The sequence below is a fragment of the Sebastes umbrosus genome, chromosome 23 (assembly GCF_015220745.1).
Source record: "Sebastes umbrosus isolate fSebUmb1 chromosome 23, fSebUmb1.pri, whole genome shotgun sequence".
NCBI classification, from domain to species: Eukaryota; Metazoa; Chordata; class Actinopteri; order Perciformes; family Sebastidae; genus Sebastes; species Sebastes umbrosus.
In genome coordinates, this window is record NC_051291.1 from 784,195 (window position 1) to 808,646 (window position 24,452).

At 40.5% G+C, this 24,452-nt stretch overlaps 1 protein-coding gene and 3 non-coding genes across 5 annotated transcripts; all 4 read left to right on the forward strand.

The window, feature by feature from the left end:
- Positions 1-2,552: 2,552 nt before the first annotated feature.
- Positions 2,553-12,936, forward strand: slc25a3a (solute carrier family 25 member 3a). Of its 2 annotated transcripts, none has more exons than XM_037760421.1 (8): positions 2,553-2,677; positions 3,729-3,924; positions 5,017-5,141; positions 8,076-8,255; positions 9,085-9,266; positions 10,805-10,977; positions 11,107-11,217; positions 12,514-12,936. In XM_037760421.1, the coding sequence occupies exons 2-8, from the start codon at positions 3,780-3,782 to the stop codon at positions 12,672-12,674; spliced, it is 1,077 nt and encodes a 358-aa protein (XP_037616349.1). In that variant the 5' UTR covers positions 2,553-2,677; positions 3,729-3,779; the 3' UTR covers positions 12,675-12,936. The 2 variants fall into 2 exon arrangements, with proteins under 2 accessions (XP_037616349.1, XP_037616350.1); XM_037760422.1 differs by lacking the exon at positions 5,017-5,141 and adding an exon at positions 7,469-7,590.
- On the forward strand, positions 6,276-6,484 carry LOC119483221. The gene has a single exon (XR_005205647.1). It is a non-coding gene; the product is annotated as a small nucleolar RNA SNORA53 (small nucleolar RNA).
- LOC119483220 lies at positions 9,365-9,573 on the forward strand. The gene has a single exon (XR_005205646.1). It is a non-coding gene; the product is annotated as a small nucleolar RNA SNORA53 (small nucleolar RNA).
- LOC119483219 lies at positions 11,282-11,490 on the forward strand. The gene has a single exon (XR_005205645.1). It is a non-coding gene; the product is annotated as a small nucleolar RNA SNORA53 (small nucleolar RNA).
- Positions 12,937-24,452: the final 11,516 nt, after the last annotated feature.

The window sequence follows — 24,452 nt, forward strand, 5'->3', positions numbered from 1 at the left end:
TTTTTTTTTTTTAAAGATCCATGTCTCTATATATCATTGTAAAGCTTAGACTACAGTCTATCCATCGCTCACATTGTCATGACACTCGGGTCAAGAGAATTTGACCTTTTGACCTCTAATGCTGCAATGGGGCAAATTGTGAAAGCCACTGCAAATGACCTTATAACTAGCTTCATATATATCTGATGTGCCCGTGGATAGTTCCAGCAGAAAGAGCACAAAAAGAGCTTTAAAATGATATATTATATGACTGACAACAACAACAACATTTCTTATGAGAATAAACGTAACTTTGTGCACTTTGTATCTGATAGAAAGTTCAGAACTTTGCATTGGATTCTGTTATTGTGGCCGTTTGTAAACGGCTTTCTAAGCAGCAGAAATAATAGAATTTTACTTTCCACCAAAACCAAATTATGTATTTTGCATCCTATCTCCTGAACCAAACATGATAACACAGATAAGGTGATGTCTATTCTTATGTTTTGACGGCCAACGTTTACAATGATACCGTTTACGACATCATAAACTAAAGAGAGGGGGGGGGGGGGCTTCGCTCTCAGCATATTACTGAGGACAAGAATAGAGGCAGCTGCTGCCCACAGGTAATCCACTTTGTGTACCTCTCACGGTTTGTCATTGAGATGTCATTCATTCTCTGTCACACACACACATGTCCTCTGACTGCCACACACACACAGGTATTAATTTACTATATATATATATATATATATAATTTACTGTATATACATATATATAATTATAATTATATTTATATATATAATTATATTTGTATATATATATATATATACATATTTATTTAATTTTATTTAAATTATAAATATATATATATTTTAAGAGAGAAAACTTTGTTGGAAGAATTCCCTCTGAAGTTCCTTCAAGCACCGCCTTAATTTAATCTATTTTGTGATTGGACCATATATATATATATATATATATATATATAATTATATACTTATATTTATTTTATTTTATTGAAATTATATATATACATATGTATATAAAATATATAATTTTAAGAGAGAAAATTTAGATTTGTTGGAAGAATTCCCTCTGAAGTTCCTTCAAGCCCCGCCTTAATTGAATCTGTTTTGTGATTGAACCATATATATATATATATATAATTATATAATTATATTTATTTTATTTTATTTAAATTATATATATACATATGTATATAAAATATATAATTTTAAGAGAGAAAACTTAGATTTGTTGGAAGAATTCCCTCTGAAGTTCCTTCAAGCACCGCCTTAATTTAATCGGTTTTGTGATTGGACCATATATATATATATAAAATTATATAATTATATTTATTTTATTTTATTTAAATTATAAATATATGTATATATATTTTTTAAGAGAGAAAACTTTGTTGGAAGAATTCCCTCTGAAGTTCCTTCAAGCACCGTCTTAATTTAATTTGTTTTGTGATTGGACCATATATATATATATATATATATATATATATATATATATATAATTATATAATTATATTTATTTTATTTTATTTAAATTATATATATACATATGTATATAAAATATATAATTTTAAGAGAGAAAACTTAGATTTGTTGGAAGAATTCCCTCTGAAGTTCCTTCAAGCACCGCCTTAATTTAATCGGTTTTGTGATTGGACCATATATATATATAAAATTATATAATTATATTTATTTTATTTTATTTAAATTATAAATATATGTATATATATTTTTTAAGAGAGAAAACTTTGTTGGAAGAATTCCCTCTGAAGTTCCTTCAAGCACCGTCTTAATTTAATTTGTTTTGTGATTGGACCATATATATATATATATATATATAATTATATTTATATTATTTTATTTAAATTATATATATACATATGTATATAAAATATATAATTTTAAGAGAGAAAACTTAGATTTGTTGGAAGAATTCCCTCTGAAGTTCCTTCAAGCACCGTCTTAATTTAATCTGTTTTGTGATTGGACCATATATATATATATATATATATAAAAAATTATATAATTATATTTATTTTATTTTATCTAAATTATATATATGTATATAAAATATATAATTTTAAGAGAGAAAACTTAGATTTGTTGGAAGAATTCCCTCTGAAGTTCCTTCAAGCCCCGCCTTAATTGAATCTGTTTTGTGATTGGACCATATATATATATATATATATATAATTATATTTATATTATTTTATTTAAATTATATATATACATATGTATATAAAATATATAATTTTAAGAGAGAAAACTTAGATTTGTTGGAAGAATTCCCTCTGAAGTTCCTTCAAGCACCGTCTTAATTTAATCTGTTTTGTGATTGGACCATATATATATATATATATATATAAAAATTATATAATTATATTTATTTTATTTTATCTAAATTATATATATGTATATAAAATATATAATTTTAAGAGAGAAAACTTAGATTTGTTGGAAGAATTCCCTCTGAAGTTCCTTCAAGCCCCGCCTTAATTGAATCTGTTTTGTGATTGGACCAGAGGTGTTTGATTGACAGCTCTGCTGCGTTTCCTCACTGGACGAGACCTAGTGACGTCACGAAAGGACAAAGCGCTCTACATCCGGGTCATCCGGCCTGTCTCCGAGCTTCCGGTCACAGCTCAGCGTAGCCAGCACCTTGAGACACTGAGAGAGTGAGTGACCTTATTCACATGAAAATAACTCGATATATCAACAATATAGAACCCTTCTCTGTAGAGGACGGGTTACACAGGACCTCTGTTAACCCGCCTGCTCAATACCGCTCTGATTTATCTAATCTAACTGTGTTTGTTGAAAGAAAGACCTTCCGCCTTCCAGCGGTCACATTAGCTTAGCATGTAGCTTAGCATTTAGCTTAGCATGTAGCACGTTAGCTTAGCATGTAGCATATTAGCATGTAGCTAGCTGTGCTAACATGAGGACACGTGTTAAACGACAGTAATGTGTTGACCGGCAGCTGTAGGGTTTATTCATGTGGTGTTAATAACAACAGTCTGGTAACGTATATGAACATTATGAGTTTATTTATTTAGTGCGTTAGCTAGGAGTTCATTCATTGAGCTAAGCTAAGCTAAGCTAACCACGTGACCTAGCATCCTCAACTGTGAAACTGAGTCAATGTCATAAATAGAGCTTGATCATATTGGTGTGATGGAAAACAAAAGAGCTTTATAAAAGCATGTGTTTTTGTTACTGAACTTTAAATAAATAATTCATACACTTGAATGCCTGCTTGCAATAGACTTCTGCTTTCAGGGCTAGTTATTATTTGAGTTATTACTAAAAAACAATATGCAGAGGCAATTCTGTGATGTGATAGAGAGGAGATATATTTCTATAGAGAGGCCTTGGTGGCTGCTATAGTTGTTAAATGTGGGCTTGGTGTGTCTGACAACGTGTCCACAGTGTGAGATGCCTCCCAGATGTAGCTGCTTTATTAACAGGGGTTGTGTTAGATGCTTTATTAACATGGTTTATGTGTTAGATGGTTCATTAATAGTGTTTGTGTTAGATGCTTTTCCTATATGCCTCCATGAAATATGTCAGTCAGGCTGTAAAGTGCAGGACGGAGAGGTCACAGTGAAAAGGTCATGTTTGAAAGCTGTAACTGAATGCAAACAGCCACATAGTGTGTGTGTGTGTGTGTGTGTGTGTGTGTGTGTGTGTGTGTGTGTGTGTGTGTGTGTGTGTGTCTCATTGCAGCGTAGCTCCTCCAGCAGCAGGACAGACAGGACAGGAGACAGGAACACCAACATGTACCCCACCGCCCTGACGCAGCTGGCCCGGGGGAACCCGTTCAGCGCCCCCCTGTTCAGCCTCCAGAGAGTGGAGGAACCCCAGCAGAGCCTCCAGGGACCACAGAGGAGCCGCAGGCTGGCAGCAGCCGCCACCGCAGAAGGTAACCTCTTGGAGCAGAGTCTGCAGGCTCTGGGCTAAAGGGCTGCTAGCCTTAGCAGCATTAGCTTAGCCCACCAGATTCACCCCCTTCCTTCCTGGATGCAGCAATCTTCACTGTAATTCAGCATAGACGCAGTTATTGTAAAGTGTGACTACCTGTGCGGGGATGTTAAACCATTTCAAAGGCTATGAGGGATTAGGGATATGATTGTTGAGGCAGGTTAGCTGCAAGGCCATTGCTGCTGCATGCAAGCCGGCCTGCCTGCCTGTGGAGGACAAGGAAGGACAAAGTGATATCTTGCTTTTTGCACTGCAGCAGACTGTTTGACGTGTTGCACTTTTTGTGCACATAGTGGACTTAAGATGAATGTTAAGTGTAGCATCAGTGCTTAACTTACATAATGGCCAAGTAGTGTAGAATTACTGGTGACCCCTGACTGTAGAGCTGCTTCAGGGGTTGACGAGAACAACTTGTCCTAGCTTGAAATGTTAATGCCAGGTTGGTAAAAAAGGTATCCAACATTACTTCATTACACCGTTCAACAGTTATGCTATTTGTCTAGTGTCAAAAATGTCTGCCCTTTAGGTCCACATGGTTTCTGTTAACAAGTTTCCAATTCCCCGTGTGCATTCAGTCCAAACGCAAACATTTATTGTATGAAAGCACCAGCTTGTGGAACAAAGTTCATGTACCCATTTCATAATGCTCTTCTACTCTTCAGTATTTGTCTCTTGCATTTATATATTTGATTCTAACAGCCCAGCTAGCTCACAACAACGGTGATACATTTCAATTGTGTTGCAATTTGGGCCTAGAGGGCATATTACAGGCCGTACGTGGCTATGTTTTCAGACTAAACAGTTGCTGATAGGCAAGTTTAAACCTGTTGCATAAGGGCGAGACTGGTAAAATATGGTGTCTCCCTTGTCAGACATCTAGCTGGACAGACATCTAGCTGGACAGACAACATGTTTAAACCAGTTATATTCTTCATTCAACTCTTGGCCAGACACCCATGACTCAGAGAAAGTATAATTCTTTCTAAACTCCCCGAGATGTCCTGTTCTTAAAGTTTCACCTGTGTTTCTTCAGAGGAAATCAGTTGTGAGTTCGGCTCTCAGAAGTATTTGCTCCTGTGCGGCTTTGGTGGGATTCTGAGCTGTGGCACCACGCACACAGCTGTCGTTCCCCTCGATCTGGTCAAATGCAGATTGCAGGTCTGTTTCCGTGGCTCGGTGCCTTGTTTTTTTGTTGTTTTTTTTAACGTCACGTCCCCCTCCACCCCATGGCTGTTTTATTTTTTGTTTGTCTTGAAAATGCACCAATTTGCATGGGGAGAAATAGCGTCAGCCCAGTTGTGAAGTTTTTTCTTTTGTCATTGTGTATTGATTCCCATGATTCTAATGTGTTGGAGTGATCATAACATGGTTGCATGATTCTGCACCGGTGTTCTTATGTGTTGAATAATTTCTACCCACCTCGCCGCCCCTAGATTACTCATGTAGGTGAAGGTCAGGAGACCTGAGGGAGAATATGTCCTGTAGGTTGACCGTGCTATTTGACACCATCAAGGGTGTCTGTCTGTCCCGACTGTCTGAATGTATGAGATATGAAAGACATTAATGCTGACGTTATCAGACAGTCTTTGATTGTTCATTAATATACTGCCTGACCTTGTACAGTCAGGTAAGTTTGTCTAGTAAAAAGTCAAAGGTACATTTGATAAGACACACGGTGGTGGTTATGATTTTAAAAAAAAAACAATGTGATGTGAAAATATGTGTTTATTTCTGGTGATAGGTTATGTCAACTGTAAGTTTATTCCTTAACAAATTATTTTAATCACAAATTTGTAGGACCATTGTGGTGATTTGCATTTTTTAGCCATTTGACTACAAATCACTTGTGCTGCTGCCAGAAAATGTTCAAATCCTACAACAGATTTCTAGCTTCTAGGCAGCCATGGGTGTCTTAACCCTGTTAAAAATACAGGTTTGTTATCTATGGCAAGTTTCAAGTCTGTAAATGAACTTGAATTGTGAATGGCCCAACTTGCAAAACACCACTGTGGTTCCTGAGAGTTCATTCTGAAATCATTTGTGTACAGTGATTATTTTTATCAAGCTTTGGTTTGTGATCCTAATAAATGGTGGCATGTTAGTGGCAGAGCCATCTATGATGGGAGAGTCACTGAATTCAAACTGTCCACATTTGGGACACGAGAAAAGGTTTGGCAGCTTTTAGGGATGCTCATTTTTAAATTTTCTTAATCGATAACCGACCCTTATTAACCGTTAACCGACAAGATTTGTGCCTCACATGCAGCGTTATTAGTGATTGAATAAGTGATCAACACGCTCCTTAGATCCACCTCTGGAGGAGCTCTGTCTCTCTGAGCAGAGCTCCTCAGCAGCTTGCCGGCTGTACAGTTGGAGGTGCTTGAGTCATTGGCGTGTGAGAACACTCTACCTGTCCTCCCAGCCCAACTGCATCACTGGCAACCCTGTCCTCTACAGGGACAGGGAGCTTCCCAGTTCTGCAAGCCTGGGGGACGGACACACCGATCAGTTACTGCACAGAGCTGGAAAGCATTGAAGTGTGTAGTAATGTGATTTGGTGAAGAATGATTGAGTGGGTTAATGTTATCCTAATAAAATGTTTTATTATTTTATTTAAAGGCAGGGTTGAGGATGTTATCCAGTATATCTGTTCTATTGGTTGAAATGGGCTTTACACCCCCGACAGCGATCCATTACTAATGAGCTCTGAAAAAGGACCGTTAAAGAGCCGTCATCTGCAGCTGCTGTAATCCTGTAAAAACGTCTTCCAATCACTGCCTCGCGGTCCGCTTGGAAAGAACCAATCAGATGCCTCCCTGCTCGTACTCTACCCTTGGCGTGCACCGGCCTGAACTCAAAGCGCGTTGCCGCCGCACGTTTCCTGGAGAATGGAAGAGAAAACTCAGCCCTGCAGTAGCACTGCCGCGAATGCTCTGATGTCGTGGTCTTGTTTCCTGTCACATTATTTTGAGTAATAACTAAAATAGTGCTCGCCGCCAGGTAGTCTGCGTAACTTTAGCGAGTTTCTGACAGTCCGTGTGAGGTTGTTGGTGGCATTCAAGCTGTGAACGTAGGTGTAGCAGTTCGTGTACAGTTTATTTGTCGGTGAATAAATGCTACGAAACTACAACTCCTCCGCTCCGCTCAAGCGAGATTGAGAGACCGGAGCCAACTTCCTGTATCCTGCAACTCCGGCTCCGCCTCTTAAGGTGGTCTGTTAAGGTGGACCAGCTTTTCTCGTTAAAGAGATGAGCCGCTCAGCTTTTTAATTAATTATTAACATTTCTTTTAACCAATAGCGTTAATCGGTTCAAATGCTTAATGTCGGTTAAGCGGTTAATTATTGACATCCCTAGCAGTCTTCCTCCTGCAGTGACAGCTCTTCCATTATGTGGCTCTGGTTTGGTGTTGATTTTTTTTGTCCTGTGCTGCATGTGACCCTGCACGTTGCATGTATGCTGTGTGTCCCCCTCCTTCTACCACAGAGGTCAGCTGTGGCTTTGGCTCCCTAAAGTACTATGCCCTGTGTGGCTTTGGGGGTATCCTGAGCTGCGGCCTCACACACACAGCAGTGGTGCCCCTTGACCTTGTCAAGTGCCGCCTGCAGGTTTGTACAGAAGCTGAACCTCCCAGTAGCAACGAGTAGCCAGCGGCTCCCTCCAGCCCCTCAGCCCCGTCGCTTCATGTACGATGGTAGTTGTGCACGACATTGAAATGCCTCTTAAATATTAACAGGCAACTTTCAAAGTGCTGTGCAAGAGAAACTCTCCTGTTATTGGGAGCAGTCAGTAAATCAACACACATTCTCAAGGAAACTATTCATAGTAAATTTAAAGGTCATCCTGACATATCTCCCAGTATGATGGAATTTCAATTAACAGTAACCTGAACCTTTTAAATTTGTTCAGCTAATATAGTTTAACTGTCTAAATTGCTGTCTAGAAAATGCACTTAAACACATCCAAGAAAAACACTAGATCTGCAACTCATATCGGCCCCATACTAATAACTACCCATCATATAAGCCTTTACATATCAGCTTAAAACACCAGATCCCAGAGTTGCTTCATCAGTGTTAACTCTCCTCCTCAGGTGGACCCAGATAAGTACAAGAGCATCGGCAACGGCTTTAAATTGACGGTGAGAGAAGATGGTTTCAGAGGCCTGGCGAAGGGCTGGGCTCCCACCTTCATCGGCTACTCCATGCAGGGACTCTGCAAGTTCGGCTTCTATGAAGTGTTCAAGATCTTCTACAGTGACTTGATAGGAGAGGTGAGTCTCAGATACAGCTGTCATCTTCACACAGCTCTGCTCTGACAAAGACCAGACGTTTGTTCTTATCCGTCTGCTATATTAAGTTGTTATACTACAAATTAGATTATCTCCATGTAGGGCTGAAAGCATTTAATTTTCTGTGCAGCACTGGATACATCAAGTTGTTCAACATAGAGTAAGGGTGCTCCAAATGTATGAAATATAGTTTGATTGGTGGTCTAACTACTGCATACATTTCAGTTTTTTTAATGAATACATTTTTTACATTTAAACATTTTTATTTTTTTTATATACTTTATTTTGTCAAGGTTTTCGTATATGCAATTTACAGTTCATAATAACAATAGTTTATAAACCAATTTTTAAGTAGTTAAGCTTAGAAACAAACACAATAAGTACACTAGAGAAAACATCAGCATATAAAATATAAAAATAAAAAAAAGAATAGAATAAAATAAAAATAAAAAAGTAATATTAACTTAAATAAACAAATAAGTTTAACATTTTTAATTAATAAAAAAAAACACCGGCCCATCTCACCCGCACCGTCGGGGAGGTGGAGCGTGAGGACTTGAAAGATGGTGACGAGAGGTTAGCTTTCATATCATGTGTCGTGTCCCTGACTCCATGCAGGTTGTGGCTATAAGACAGTCTGGAACGCATATTATGCCGAAAGCATTGCATTTATTTTGAGTCACAATTTCTTAAATGCTGTTTCTAACTTTTTTTTAATTCCTGCTGCTGAGTGATGTAGAGGTAACCTGAGCGGTGTATGTCTGTCACCTAATCTGTCTGACCGTTATGTTGTGTGTGTTTCACCCGACAGGAGAACACCTACCTGTGGAGGACATCGCTGTACCTGGCTGCCTCAGCCAGCGCAGAGTTCTTTGCAGACATCGCTCTGGCTCCCATGGAGGCTGTCAAAGTTCGTATCCAGACCAAGCCGGGCTACGCCAACACCCTCAGAGAGTGTGTCCCCAAGATGTACGCGGAGGAAGGAATCTGGGCGTGAGTGTACAACCTTCTTATTATTGCTCAGTGATTTTGAACGTCTGCCTGGTTAGTCAGATATAGACATTGTTGTATTAGTGATTGAATAAGTGATCAACACGCTCCTTAGATCCACCTCTGGAGGAGCTCTGTCTCTCTGAGCAGAGCTCCTCAGCAGCTTGCCGGCTGTACAGTTGGAGGTGCTTGAGTCATTGGCGTGTGAGAACACTCTACCTGTCCCCCCAGCCCAACTGCATCACTGGCAACCCTGTCCTCTACAGGGACAGGGAGCTTCCCAGTGCTGCAAGCCTGGGGGACGGACACACCGATCAGTTACTGCACAGAGCTGGAAAGCAATGAAGTGTGTAGTAATGTGATTCGGTGAAGAATGATTGAGTGGGTTAATGTTATCCTAATAAAATGTTTTATTATTATTTTATTTAAAGGCAGGGTTGAGGATGTTATCCAGTATATCTGTTCTATTGGTTGAAATGGTCTTTACACCCCGACAGCGATCCATTACTGATGAGCTCTGAAAAAGGACCGTTAAAGAGCCGTCATCTGTAGCTGCTGTAATCCTGTAAAAACGTCTTCCAATCACTGCCTCGCGGTCCGCATGGAAAGAACCAATCAGATGCCTCCCTGCTCGTACTCTACCCTTGACGTGCACCGGCCTGAACTCAAAGCGCGTCGCCGCCGCACGTTTCCTGGAGAATGGAAGAGAAAACTCAGCCCTGCAGTAGCACTGCCGCGTTACCTTGGGAGGGGGGGGGTTTAGACGGAGCTCCTGAGGCGATGCTACTTTCACATTATACTATCTTTCCAACATCGTCGACCCTACCTTTAATGGCAAAATCGTCCGATTTTTACCGTCAACCTGGGCTTGTTGTAGAGAATGCTCTGATGTCGTGGTCTTGTTTCCTGTCACATTATTTTGAGTAATAACTAAAATAGCATTCAGGAAACTCTTTGTTGTTCTTATTTACTAACTACTAGGGGTGTAAGAAAATATTGTGATATTATGTTTTGTGATACTAAACACTATCGATATTTAATTAATAGTTTACATGCAAAGATTAACTCAATGTTGTATTTAATTTGCAAAGAGATGAGCCCTCTCAAAGTAGAGCTCTGATGTTGGAGGTTACAGTTACTGTGACAAATGCAGATTGCATAAACTTAACTCAGATTTAATGCATATGGTGATGTGTTCTATATACTATGACAGTTTTCCTAAAATTAGATTTAAAAATCACAATATATTGAATCGTAACCCCGTCACAGTCACTATATCCTGACGGTGTGCAGGAGACAGGTAATGTGGTCCTTCCGGTGCTCATCATGGCCTTCACAAGGTTACACAGACCGGAGGGAAACAACCAATCAGAGCTGAGGAGTCTCCGCTCAAACTGTCGAACTAGGCAGCGCCAAATGTTCATTGTATGAATAAATTCCAGCACCCTGGTTCTGCTGTGTTGTATGACGGCGGGTAAAACCCTGAGTGTAGATGTGTGTAGTATGTGCTCCGTGTGAGCTCACATCTCCTTTCCCTCCAGTTTCTATAAGGGCGTGGTGCCCCTGTGGATGAGGCAGATCCCCTACACCATGATGAAGTTTGCCTGCTTCGAGCGCACCGTGGAGACGCTCTACAAATATGTTGTTCCCAAGCCCCGCAGCGAGTGCACCAAATCTGAGCAGCTGGTGGTCACCTTTGTGGCCGGTTATATCGGTGAGTAACGGAACACCTGAACAGGACACTACAAGTCGTGGTGCTCACTGAAGCACAAATCATCAGTTAATCAGCTGATGTGCAGATTCCAGTTCTCTAATGTGGTTTTTTTGTTTGCTCCGTGTGCAGCTGGCGTGTTCTGTGCCATCGTGTCCCACCCTGCTGACTCCGTGGTGTCTGTGCTGAACAAGGAGAGTGGCAGCACCGCCGTCCAGGTCCTCAAGAAGCTGGGACCCAAAGGTCTGTATCAACACCAGTCTACAGTTAACTTCAGCAGTAGTGTAACATGATCGAGCTTTTGATCAACACGCTCCTTAGATCCACCTCTGGAGGAGCTCTGTCTCTCTGAGCAGAGCTCCTCAGCAGCTTGCCGGCTGTACAGTTGGAGGTGCTTGAGTCATTGGCGTGTGAGAACACTCTACCTGTCCCCCCAGCCCAACTGCATCACTGGCAACCCTGTCCTCTACAGGGACAGGGAGCTTCCCAGTGCTGCAAGCCTGGGGGACGGACACACTGATCCGAGACCAGCTAATAAATGTATGCTTTGTTCATGTCGCATCACAGAATCAGCCGCAACCACCCAGACAACATTAAAACTGAACTAAGAATGTATGCTGTGAAATGTTAAATATTGCTGCCACTGTTCATTTGAGTCTACAGTTAGAGGCAACTTAGCAAAGCTAACTAACTCAGCAGCTACGATGCTGTGTGTAGTGTCGCAGACATGCAGTCACTTTCCCAGTAAAAGTCTCCACCGCACATTTAGTTAAGTTTAGCAGGTTGTCAGCTGTGTGTCTGCCCGGATCAATGATAGGGATTGGCTGACAAACAGTGTGTGTGTTTGTGCTACGTTATCATCTGCAGCTCTGCTGGTAGCTTCGTGATTATTAACTATGAAATGAACTGTGGGGTTGAAACTCATGACAGGAGCCGGTTCCAGCTGTTTGGGGGCCCATATGCAAAATCCTGTTTTTTGACCAAATGCTACTTTTTACATAAAAAATCAAAACAAACATACTAATTATAAATAAAAAAAACAAAATTCATTTTTAAAATAAAACGTTTTTTGGGATAAATTATAAATTAATAACAATAAACCACTTTTGATTTAACTAATGTTAATGTAGAAAAACAACGATTTAAAATTTGGGACGGTCTGCGTTCGGTTCTGGGAGGATGATCAGAGCCCTGGTCAGATCATTATTTTATACTGAAGTAGCTCTCCCTTTATGCCCTGTGGTAGATTTGGCAAACCAATGAACAGGACCACTTTATGATGATTGGATTTACAATGTTTAAGCATCAAAGTATCTTGCTTTTTTTCACATTATATTTAAAAAGTGCCTGAAGTCTCCAGCGTTCTAACACCACTAAGTGCAGTCTTAAAAGTTCTCGTTGGTAAATGACATGATTAAATGCTGTCGTTTCCATGCAACACTAGAGATGAGAGGCAGAGAACGGTAAAAGGATTACCTGAGCTCTTACCTCAACGTTGTGTATTCTATATAGTTATATGTTGTCTGTGTCTCCTCTCAGGTGTGTGGAAGGGTCTGGTTGCCCGTATCATCATGATCGGTACTCTGACCGCCCTGCAGTGGTTCATCTACGACTCCGTCAAGGTCTACTTCCGCCTGCCCCGCCCCCCTCCCCCCGAGATGCCAGAGTCTCTGAAGAAGAAGCTCGGCCTCACAGAGTAACCCCCCCAGCCCACCAATGAGCCACCCCTCCTCAAACCTCCAGAGCGCACACAGCAGTTTTCTATATTTATGTCCTCGGCTCCTGAGCACAGAGCTGCTACTACTACTAATGTATATTTAAAAACAGAAAGAACGAGCGAGGAGAGAAGATGGAACTGTCGCCAGAAAATATTCCTCTGTAGAAACACCCGTCTGGTTTTATCATTTCCTGTCATTAGAAAATTGTTGAAATTCTAATAAAAGAATTTAATTCCCTGGAAAACACTGACTTTTCTTTTTTAACAATACATTAGGTTGAATTTAATCTGTTCAATAATCACAAGTCTCCCTGTGGATTTATAAAAATGGAAATAAATAACTGTTCTTTTGTTTATATTTTTATTGATCATTGTTGTAGGTCTATGGTACGACGGAGTATTAGGGCCACATTGAGGAAAAAAATAAATCTGAGATTTAGAGAATAAAGTCTTAATATTATAAAGTAGTAATTTTACGTGTTTTCTTTTTTTCTCATAAAGTTATGACTTTTTTTCTCGTAATATTCTGACTTTATTGTGTAAATCTCAGATGTGTTTTCCCTCAATGTGGTCCTAATACTCCGTAGTACATTGTCTCTTTGGCCCTCACTGCATTAGACTTATATACTTAGACTATAAACTGTGTTACCTTCATCACAATGATCACATGTTTTGCGGCTCCAGACATTTGTTTTTGCCTAAAATGGCTCTTTTGATGGTAAAGGTTGCTGAGCCCTGCTATAAGGGGTAACGTACAGCCAGCAGCTCATTGACGTCAGATGAACCGGGTGAAACAGGACCCCAACTCCAATCATCCAAACAAAGTAGTCACAAGTAGGTCTGGTATAAATGTACTTTATTAAACATTAACAAGTGAGGACTGAGATTCATTCTTGACTTGATGAAACTAAACTGGAGCTTTACTTATTTAGCTTCACTCGTAGCCCTCAGCTGCTGGCGGAGGACGGCCATGAACCTTCATTTAGAAATAATGAAGATTATTAAAGCTGATGTGAGACTATAACTTTGGGATGAGGCCCCTCTCATGCTTTCAGAGAGGTTTGGTTCATTGTTTGCATATCTATGCAATATTATATTAGAAATATGTTTAGTGTGACACTTGGTATCAAATTATATTAAAATACTTGAGGTTGGGGGATTTGCAAGAGACTGATTTAAGAGTCTCCAGCATGCGAGGGTACAGCTAAATGCTGAAGGTCAGCATGCTCACATTCGGATGTTTGGCGTGCTCATCGTAGGCGAGCATGATTTGCTTATTAGCACTAAAAACAGTCAGTATTTTTGGACACATTCAAAGTTAACCTGAGTTAACCTTAGACGAGAGGTTAAGGGACCATGCACCTAAATTATTACAATGAATCCTCATAGTGGTACTAGAGGAAACGTCCATCCGTCCATCCATCTACGCTCACATTCACACCTATATGGGACATTTAGAGTCAACAATGAACCTGCATGTCTTTGGACTGTGGGAGGAAACCTGAGCACCCGGAGAAACCCCCACGCTGACACGGGGAGAACATGCAATAAGAGAAAAGTTCACCTCAACCTAACCCTACCTAGCCTTAAACCGACTTTGTGCCACTTAAAGACTCAAACCAGCGTAGGATGATTGATGATGACAGATGATTGGTATAGTAGAGATTAGATATATAGCAAACAATTCCATGTGTTAAAAATGATAAGACAGGAGTGTGCCGTGCAGTTGGTTGTATTTGAAGTGTTATACCTCTTAACGGCACCAGGGGGGGCTCTCTGCTTTCGTCTGACAGCTGTTCATAACCTCTAAAGAGCAGAACACACAGATAAGTTAGTATATAAAAGCTTCCACATCTGAGGTCACAGAAATTACAAGAGAGGAAAACACTAGACACAATCGTGTGGAGGGAAATTATTCTTTATTAGGCTGCATGATCTACACATGAAAAATAAAATGTGTACAACGGTTTGTGCACACAAATACAAATGCACACATCACAGCCTGAATAAATATTAATATTTAACGTACAGATTTTTAACTTTAACTTTACACATGTGCTTCCTGTGTGTGTGCACGGATCGCCTGAAACAGATCCACAAATACACGCTGCATTTAGGTAGAGAACCAGGACACCTGCTCTAAACGCTGTCACTATACTAAATCATTCTTTTGAATTTACTGCTCTGAAAGTTAACTATTAATTAATACTAAATCATTCAATGAATGTGGTGTGTGTGTACAGAGCACCCTCGGGTATATATATATATATATATATATATATATATATATATATATATAATATAATATATGTATATTCCCAAGTATACTTTATGTAATAAGTATACTAATATCAATGTACTAGTAGTATACTTGTAAGTGTACTACTTCAATACTTCTTCGGACTAAATTGGTCGACTTTTTAGTTTATAAAAGTATACTTTTAACTTTAAATGTAAGAGTAGTAAACTCTGAGGACACAACTAGTTTACATCCAAGTTGTATTTTGTCCTGCAGCTATAATATGAACAATACTACAACTTAAAGGTATACTGTTAGTTTACTAGTTTATATACTTTCAGCCCATTTTTTAGTTTATAAAAGTACACTTTAAAGAATACTCTCAGTAAACTACTAGTTCTTAGTACTGACTCTTTTGCACACGTGTGCTAAAACACGTGCTTGAATGAACGAGAAATTCAAATCTGTTGTGAACAACAAACTAATTGTTTAGAGATTTGAGAAAAAAATAATTCAAGAATCGAGCCGAAACGAGTCAGAAAAAGTGTAAAAGGAGCGCATCCTGGTCGTCACTGAGCTCCGGGTCAAATTTCAGGGAAGAGACGAGCATCATAGAAATCACACAGCACATTTCAGGCTGGTTCGAAGCAGCTAATGTGTGAGTGAAGTGTGATGTATCACAGGTTTACCAACCGCTGCACACCGACACCTGCATCATGTAATGCACCCGGGCCGGGTCCGGGTCTGCGGATGTACCGCCGCTGTCATTACAATCCATTTGTTTGCTCATAATAAAATAGGCAGTTTGTATTCTGGCAACAACAGCGCTGTCTTCTGCCGGAGAGACGATGTGTCTCAGTGCTCGCTGACAGGGTGAGGTTGCAAGGGGTCATGGGAAATGGATTCCATTTACGTGTTCCCTGTTTGTGAGATCATAATGTCGTCGCTGTCTCGTTGAATAAAACATCAACACTACGAGGGAGGAAAAGGTTTCCCAGAGCTGTTTTTAGGGGGTGGGGGGTCTTATCACAGCAGTAATTTCCACATTCAGTGATGAACCTGCAAATATGTTGGAGTCCAGTGATTTGTTCCATTTCGGCGATCTGTTCCCCCCCGTTAGCATCGTTGTGGCTGCTGACAGTCGCCTGTCTTTGGTCTGTTTCAGGGCTCCAGAAACACACAGTCAGTCTTCAGCCTTTATCATCAGGTCCAAACGCACCCACTGAGCAAAGACACGTCCAAAAGATGTCAATTTAACGTCTCTGTCGACCGTCCAAAAGACGTCCACTGAGGAGCCTGAATGAAAGTTTTTGCGACGTCTTTTTTAAACGTCTTTTTAAAACGTCTTTTTAACGTCCATAGACGTCCAAGATGGTCCCTAGTCAGACGTCCAGATATGGAACCTGTTTTGCACGTCCATAGACGTCCGTGCTACCAGACAAAAGGTTCAGACAGACTCAATAAAACCTTGATTAAAAAAAAGAGTAATCATGATCGCACTCACATTAAAAGAGTTCATTTTTCTTAGAAAGAAAAGACGCTGCTGTACTTTTTTACTTGTACTTTATTGCAGACGTGCAGTAGAGGTGTGATTTCCCATCAAACAGTTGTGATGATTACTCTTACAGTTTAGAAAGTTAAGACTGTTCCAAAAGATGAGCCAAAGCTGTTACGACCCAGAGGACGTACGAACGTTCATCTCTGTAACTCTGTTTGTGCTCTAATGTGCTCTCTGCTGCGTGTGTGATGAGCTGCAGGTGAGCTCTGCTGATTGATTGATTGATTGATTATGGGTGATTCCATGAAGCTGATTGGTGCAGCCTTCAAGCAAAGTGGTTTAAAAGGCAGACTTCCCTCCTCTCCCCTGTTGACTCTCTGCTCTCCACTCAGGTTAGTAGTTTGTCTTTTGTTTCCTTTCTTTTAGCGTAGGTGTGTTTAGGTTGTTGAGCTTCCTTCTGGTTGTTTGGCTGTAAGACTACACCTGAAGATACTACATGTTTTAGATGAACCCTTAAAGGGGTTGCAAATCCCTTGTTGCTGGAGGTTCTTGGGAGCAGATAAGAATAGAATTAGATAACAATCTACAAAACTGTGTCTCACTTTGGCCACCAGATGGCTCCAATCAGGGGTGATGCATCTCATCTTTATGTCTCAGATAATGAGTTAAGAGGGGAAGATCTTGAAGAAGATTTTGTATTTATTAATTAGGGCCCGAGCACAAAAGTGCCAGGACCCCAACGGTGTCCTGGCACGAAAGTGCAAGGAAACCTATTGTTTTTCTAAGGATTATTATTTTTCTGCTGGAATATCGCGTTTTTGTGGCCTTTTCCATCCCCAAAAACTCACCAAAAGTGGAATATGCGTCAGAAGTGGCGCGAAATTCAAAGTTCTGTAGTGATTCGGATCGGGTGTCGCCAGCGGGCGAGATAGCGCCCCCTAATGTAGGCTGTTTTTCAGGGAAAGTTTCTTCGATCTTCATGAAATTCAAGTATATCATTGCATACGTCTTGAAGTTCGTGTTAAATATTTTTGAGATTTTTTCAGCCAACAGGAAGTCAGCGATCTTGGACTTCCTGCGTTTTTTTTAAATTTACGAACACATCTTTGAAGACTTTAGGATGCACAAAAACTCATGAAACTTTACATGCACATCCAAACTAGTAATTACTTTGATTTAGTAGTGAAATTTTGCTTGGGCGTGGCATGTTGGCTCTCTAGCGCCCCCTTATGTCTTTTAGGTTTTGAACATACCTTGAGGTACTCGAAAACTCATGAAACTTGGCAAAATGATGGACACCTGTGAACTTTATGTAAATGTACAGTTATTGGGTTCAGCATGTTTAGCCGGCTCTATAGCGCCCCCTAACGCGTGGAAGGCCATAGTTTGGTCAAAGTTGATCCTATATTCATGAAATTTGGTAGGCACATCCTGCTCATTATTTCAGACATATTCCTCATCGGGTTTTATTAGCTCCGCCCACCGGGAAGTCGGCCATATTGGAATATGTGCGTTTTTCATGTATTTTATGCATACTTTTACGAACTCCTCCTAGAGAGTTTATCGGATCCACGTCAAATTTGGGTGGTATAACCCTCCCACAACTGTGATGGTAAATTGCGAAGGAATTTTTGATCGCTCGAATGGTGATGTCATACGTCATGTGCGAAGACGCCATTTTGTCACTTTTTAGGTATGAAACTTTGTGATACTCCTCTTAGAAGCGATCCATCTCAAAGTCGGGCAGCAGAATCTCAACACCTTCATGATACTAAATTGCGAAGCTTTTGTGTTTTCGTGAAACTGCGTTCTTGTGGCGGCGTGGCGAATTTTGATGTTTCGCCAAGACACAGGATGCTGTTGTAACTTCACTTTAGGCCGTAGTTTGGTCAAAGTTGTTCCTATATTCATGAAACCTGGTATGCATATTCCACTCATTATTTGAAACATATTCCTCATCGGGTTTCATTAGCTCCGTCCACCCGGAAGTCGGCCATATTGAATTTGATGTTTTTCATGTAATTTATGTATTTTATGCATACTTTTACGAACTCCTCCTAGAGAGTTCATCGGATTCGCGTGAAATTTGGGTAGTATAACCCTCAAACTACTGTGATGATAAATTGTGAAGGAACTTTTGATCGCTCGAACGGTGACGTTGTTGTTTTTCGCTCTTAACTTTGTCACCAGTAGCTGCAGTTTTGACTTCATGAATGTAACGGGGTACCAAATGACATACTGATATGCTTTTAGTCATGATTATAGGTGATGACAGTACAAAATCTGAAATTACAGGCACCAGAAGCTAATAAAAAAAGTGCAGTGCATTTCTTTTACCTGTAGTCTGTTTACCTGTTTGTCCTCTGAACACCCACACAGGTGTTTTCAATTATTCTGGCTGATTAGACCTCTGCTCATGTTGAAGGTGGAATTCATGAGATCACAAATCTCCATCTACCAGGTGCAATGAAAGCTGACAGGAGACTCAGGAAGATGTCAATACATTACAGTGAGCAGAGATCTAATCAGCCAAATAAACTGAAAACACCTGTGTGGGTGTTCATAGCTTTTAACGCAGGGTGCAGAACCCTAGGATCCTCCTCCACTGTCACCTCTCTGTTGTCAGTGTCATACCTACACCCAGACTGAGGTGTAGGCATTTGTGGTGTAGACCACAGTACAAAATCTGAAATTACAGGCACCAGAAGCTAATAAAAAAAGTGCAGTGCATTTCTTTTACCTGTAGTCTGTTTACCTGTTTGTCCTCTGAACACCCACACAGGTGTTTTCAATTATTCTGGCTGATTAGACCTCTGCTCATGTTGAAGGTGGAATTCATGAGATCACAAATCTCCATCTACCCAGACTGAGGTGTAGGCATTTGTGGTGTAGACCACAAATGCCTACACCTCAGTCTGGGTGTAGGTATGACACTGACAACAGAGAGGTGACAGTGGAGGAGGATCCTAGGGTTCTGCACCCTGCGTTAAAAGCTATGAACACCCACACAGGTGTTTTCAGTTTATTTGGCTGATTAGATCTCTGCTCACTGTAATGTATTGACATCTTCCTGAGTCTCCTGTCAGCTTTCATTGCACCTGGTAGATGGAGATTTGTGATCTCATGAATTCCACCTTCAACATGAGCAGAGGTCTAATCAGCCAGAATAATTGAAAACACCTGTGTGGGTGTTCAGAGGACAAACAGGTTCAGCTTATACAGAGTTTGAACAAAGTGTTCAGATGTACAACAAAAAACAACAAATGAGTAAAGATCTTCCAGTCCCTTCAAGTTGGAACTAAATGTGATTATTACATTATGAAAATGCCCAGTGATTGGCAGTTTGGTTATAGCGAGTTCACTCTACTCGACTTTAGCCCTGATTTTCCGCTTCCAGACTAGCGACTAGAAGGGAGCCTGTAAATTACGAAATTTGATCTGAGATCTGCAAAAACTCTCGTGAGACTTGCTGCCAGACGACCTAACCTAACCTCAACCATTCGAGGCATAGGACATGACACAGGAGGCTGTTGTAACTTGACTCTACATATTCCAATCTGCTCCAAACTTCACAAGCTGGATAAGAATCCCGGCCTGAAGACATATACGTTCCATTATTGAGTTATAGTGATAGCGCCACCTACTGGCAACAAGAAATGGTTGTATACTGCCACCCACCCTCATAGAAGTGCCTTTTAAGGATGCCCCACAGGTTCTCAACAGGTCATTTACAGTGCCACGTGCTCCACGCAGAAAATACCCTCTAACTGTTGCGTGCAGTGTCTGACTTTCATGGAAATGCACGGCAGCGGGTACCCCCGACGTGCGCAAAGGGGCGAGGGCCCGTTCAACGCTGCTTGCAGCTTTAATTGATTTTTGCATTGTTTATATTTATCTATTTTTGCATTTAATCTTTTATTTATTTATGCCTGATTTTCCCATTGCATTTCACCCCTTATTTATTTACCCAAACTTATTTATTTCTGTATTCTTTTCTTTACACATTTCTTAATACATTCTGCCTCATTATGCAAATGAGGGGGGCTGTTAATACATACATTAAAATAAAGAAGATAAAATAAATACATAAATAAATAAAAGGGTAAATTTAACATAAGAGTAAATAAATAAGGGAATTAATGCAAAGATAAATACATAAATTATCAATTTATGTCACATATTTATGAATTAATTAATAGCTAAATTATTTCTGTTACATTTAATAACATATTTATTGAGTCATTTAATTAATTGATTTATTTTTGAATAAATGGGTGATGAATAACATGTTCTTAAATAATGCATGTCTGTCAACTTGCAATATGTTTTCCTGGAACCAGCATCTTCTGTGCAGTAGTGGAAGAATCGCAGCTTAACAGCTCACAAATAATTGATTACTCAAACAGCACTAATACAATGAGTCATTTTCAAATGTGTTGAATTGTTTAACACCCATTTCTGTTGTTGATATAAAGAACCTTTAAGCCGACGGGCGTCACAAGACCTGCAGTTCTGACTGTGACCACAATACCAACGGTCCGTGCACGGCTCCACGCCATTCCCCCCCCAGCTGATGGTTTTAAACATTATATAACTAATTCTAGTCACGCCACAGATGGCATCACAGTCACATGACCTCCACATGACTCCTCGGTACCTGACTGCTGCTCTGCTGTTTCATGTATTTACCTGCAGGACTCACTGAGGAGCTCATCATGGTGAAATGAATAAATAAAGTCAATAACTACCAAAATCAGCTGACTGACATAACGGACATAAAACTGTTTGTAAACCAAATCAAATAAAAAAAATCATTCAAGGTTAGTAGCTTGAGAGTGAGATGAGAGATTTGTATTTACTATAAAACAACCATTATTATCATTACCGTGCAATAAAATGCATCGTTGCTCCTAATGTAGAACAGCAGTACAGTTGAATGACTCAGTAGTGTAGTAACTTATATTTCATCCATTTTTGGTGTTTCTTTGTGTGTTTCATTGTTCTCGCTGCGGGTCAAAGGTCAGGATAGGTCGGGCTATTTTTAGCTTCTGTTACATAACGAGGCCGAAGTGAAACTGTAACTGTGATAAGCTCTGGTTACAAAAGCTTCACAGACGTTGGCTGTGGGACAGCTGTATGAAGTTAAACCTTTTTTATCTTTCAGAGACTGTGAAACAGTAAATCATACTTCTATTACCACTCCCCTAAACTACTGTAGCTACACGGGAGTCAGCCAGTCTTCACTGTCACGTCTGCAGTGTGTGCAGAACGCTGCTGCGAGGTTTTTATCTGGCTCCCCCCCCGTACTCGCTTCCCTCCGCTGGCTCCACCGTCACTTTTAGAGTCCATGTTAAGACTTCATGGATCGGCTCCCTCCTACCTATCTGCCCTTTTAACCCCACCGAGGTCACTCAGGTCTTCCGACCGGTCACTTCTGGTCGTCCTTAAAGGGACTCTATGTAAGAATCAGAAATGTCTTGTTAACAGCTTCACCTGTGTCCGTTAAGTCAACTAAAGTCAGCGTCCTGTTGCTGCCGCTTGTGCTCGCTCTACATAGACATGAAGGAGCATCACTCAACACAGTGAGGAGACACACGTCAGCTAAAAGCACAATATCACTCTATATTTCAGCTGCTTGGCAGTAATGTTAGCTGACCAGACCAAGGTCTCTCCATGAATCAATGCTGATCCTAGTGTTGGCTTTTCCCGCCTCAGCCTCCTGACCGCGGCCGGAGGGAACGGGGGAGACACGGGAGTTTTGGTCGGAGACGATAACGTTTCTCTCTGCGGAGCCCCGTCACTTCACAAGACACGGGAAACCTCTGTTGGTCTGGAGGAGCTGCAGCAGTTATTTCTGCACAAACGTCCACTGAACATTCACTAGATATTCTCAGAGCTAAACTAACTCTTCTGCAGTGTGGAGTGAGCAGCATGCACGTGAGAGGTGGAGAGAGAGAGAGAAGGAGCGCGGTGTGTGAGTGAAGGCAGGCAGAGGAGCAGAGGAGCAGAGACTCCGGTCCTGGAGACCAAAGCTACGGTCTCCCCCGCGTCCTCCGACCGCGGCCAACACTGTTTAACAGCTTCACTAGATACAACCAAGAGGTTTTGGTGCTTCACTGGAGTTTGTGTTGGAGTCTGAGTCTGAACAGCGGAGACACACGAGAGACCATGAGACACCGACCAGCAATGATTTATACGTGTAAGAAGTTAAAAACAGTCCCTTTAAATTGTGATTAATTAGACGAATTGGTCTTTTATAAAGCTCATAATAACACTCTTTTGCTCCTGGATTTTATCTCGGTCTCTGTCTGTGGATATGTGTGATGTCTCTACTCTGTTGACCTGTTTTTATTCTTTGGTCAGCTCATGTTGTTTTAAATGTGCTCTAGAAATAACTTTGACCTGCTCAGTCTAGTCCATCTGACATTTCTAGTGAGCTTCCTCCCCTCTTCCCTGCCGTGGAGTGGATTCCTCCTGTTCATGTGAGCAGACACATCGGCTGCTACTTCAGAGTGACCTCCAACACTCAGCTCAGGGCTGGAGGGACAATGGCTCCAGGCACGGATGAATACGTTTTGGCACATGCGCCGACGCGTCCTCCTCTGCCCCCCCGGTCCCGGTCTTTCTCTCTGTGCAGTGGTGGGGAGTTTCCACTCTCTCTGAGGCATTAAAGGTGCAAACACTTCCAAGGTTTTACTTTGGTTAGTGAGACACTTGTCAGATTGTGCAGACGGTGAGCTCCCTAAAAGTACGACAGTATCATGTCAACAGGAAAACCTCCAGTAGGTGTGTGCTGCTGCACAGACGGCTTTCTGGTGTTCTTTCCCATCAAAGTTGTGAGCTTAATAATAATAATAATAATAATAATAATAGAGGACTGATGCATGTGCATGCCCATGTAGATGATATTGCTATGTCTCTGCGTTCCCACCACCCCTTTTGCACTATTAACTTTTTTGTTTATTTAATTTATTATTATTACTTTCTTTTCTTTGTATTAATAAAATTACTTTTTTTTCTTATTATTTTTCTATTCTTTTTTATTCTTTTTATTATTATTCTTTTTCCTTTTTCTTAATTTTATTTCAATTTTGAATGCTGAAATTGTTTTCTTTTGTGAACTTATTGTGTTTGTCTCTAAGATCAACTAGTTAAAAAAATGTATAGACTATTGTAATTACAAACTGTAAATTGCATATATGAAAACAACCTCAAAAAAAGGGAAAAAATAAAGTATGAAAACAAAAAAGAAAAAGAAATAAATTAAAAAAACTTAAAATAAATAATAATAATAATAATAGGGTATATTTACTTATTATATACAACAAGCTGGACTGGGCCAGGCAGAAGGCAATGAAATAATTCAAGTGAATTTTTTGTTAGAACAAATAATCAAATTAAATGTCAACAGAAGCATCCTGAGCATTCATGTTTCTCCTGAACCGGAGCTTCTCTGTGTTGTGTATCAGACAGCGTGGTGCTCGTCTGTATGGACGTTTAGTGTTTTAAGGTTTAGTTGAAATCCGTTCTTGGACTGGCCTTCAATCACATGGGTTCACGTGAAATAGACCCGTACTTTTGCATTTTCTATTTTAAATGTCATTTTAATACGTGACCTCGATGTTCTTTGTGTTTCTTCCTTTCGATAATATTCCTGTCGCCCTCTTCGTTGGTCTTTTCTCTGTTTGAATGAAGAGTTGCGTTAACTCTGTTGCCGTGCAAAATGAACTTGTGCTATGGCAACTTGAACATGAAAAATATCGGTAATCTTTCCGGGATAGAGCAGCCGGTCTGCTCATCACTGAGACAAAGAACATGAGGACTCTCTATACAGAATACTGTGAGACGTGTGTGGAACCGTCGAGTGTGTTTGCATGTTACACGAGAGAGAGAGACACACACTGATGAAGAGAGAGAGAGTGAGGCTGCTGGGCTTTGTGTTGTGTTGTGTAACAGCCCGTAGCTCCGCCTTCCTCCACTGGCCGGTTTAATCCCACCGTCACTCTCCTCACGCTTCACATGCA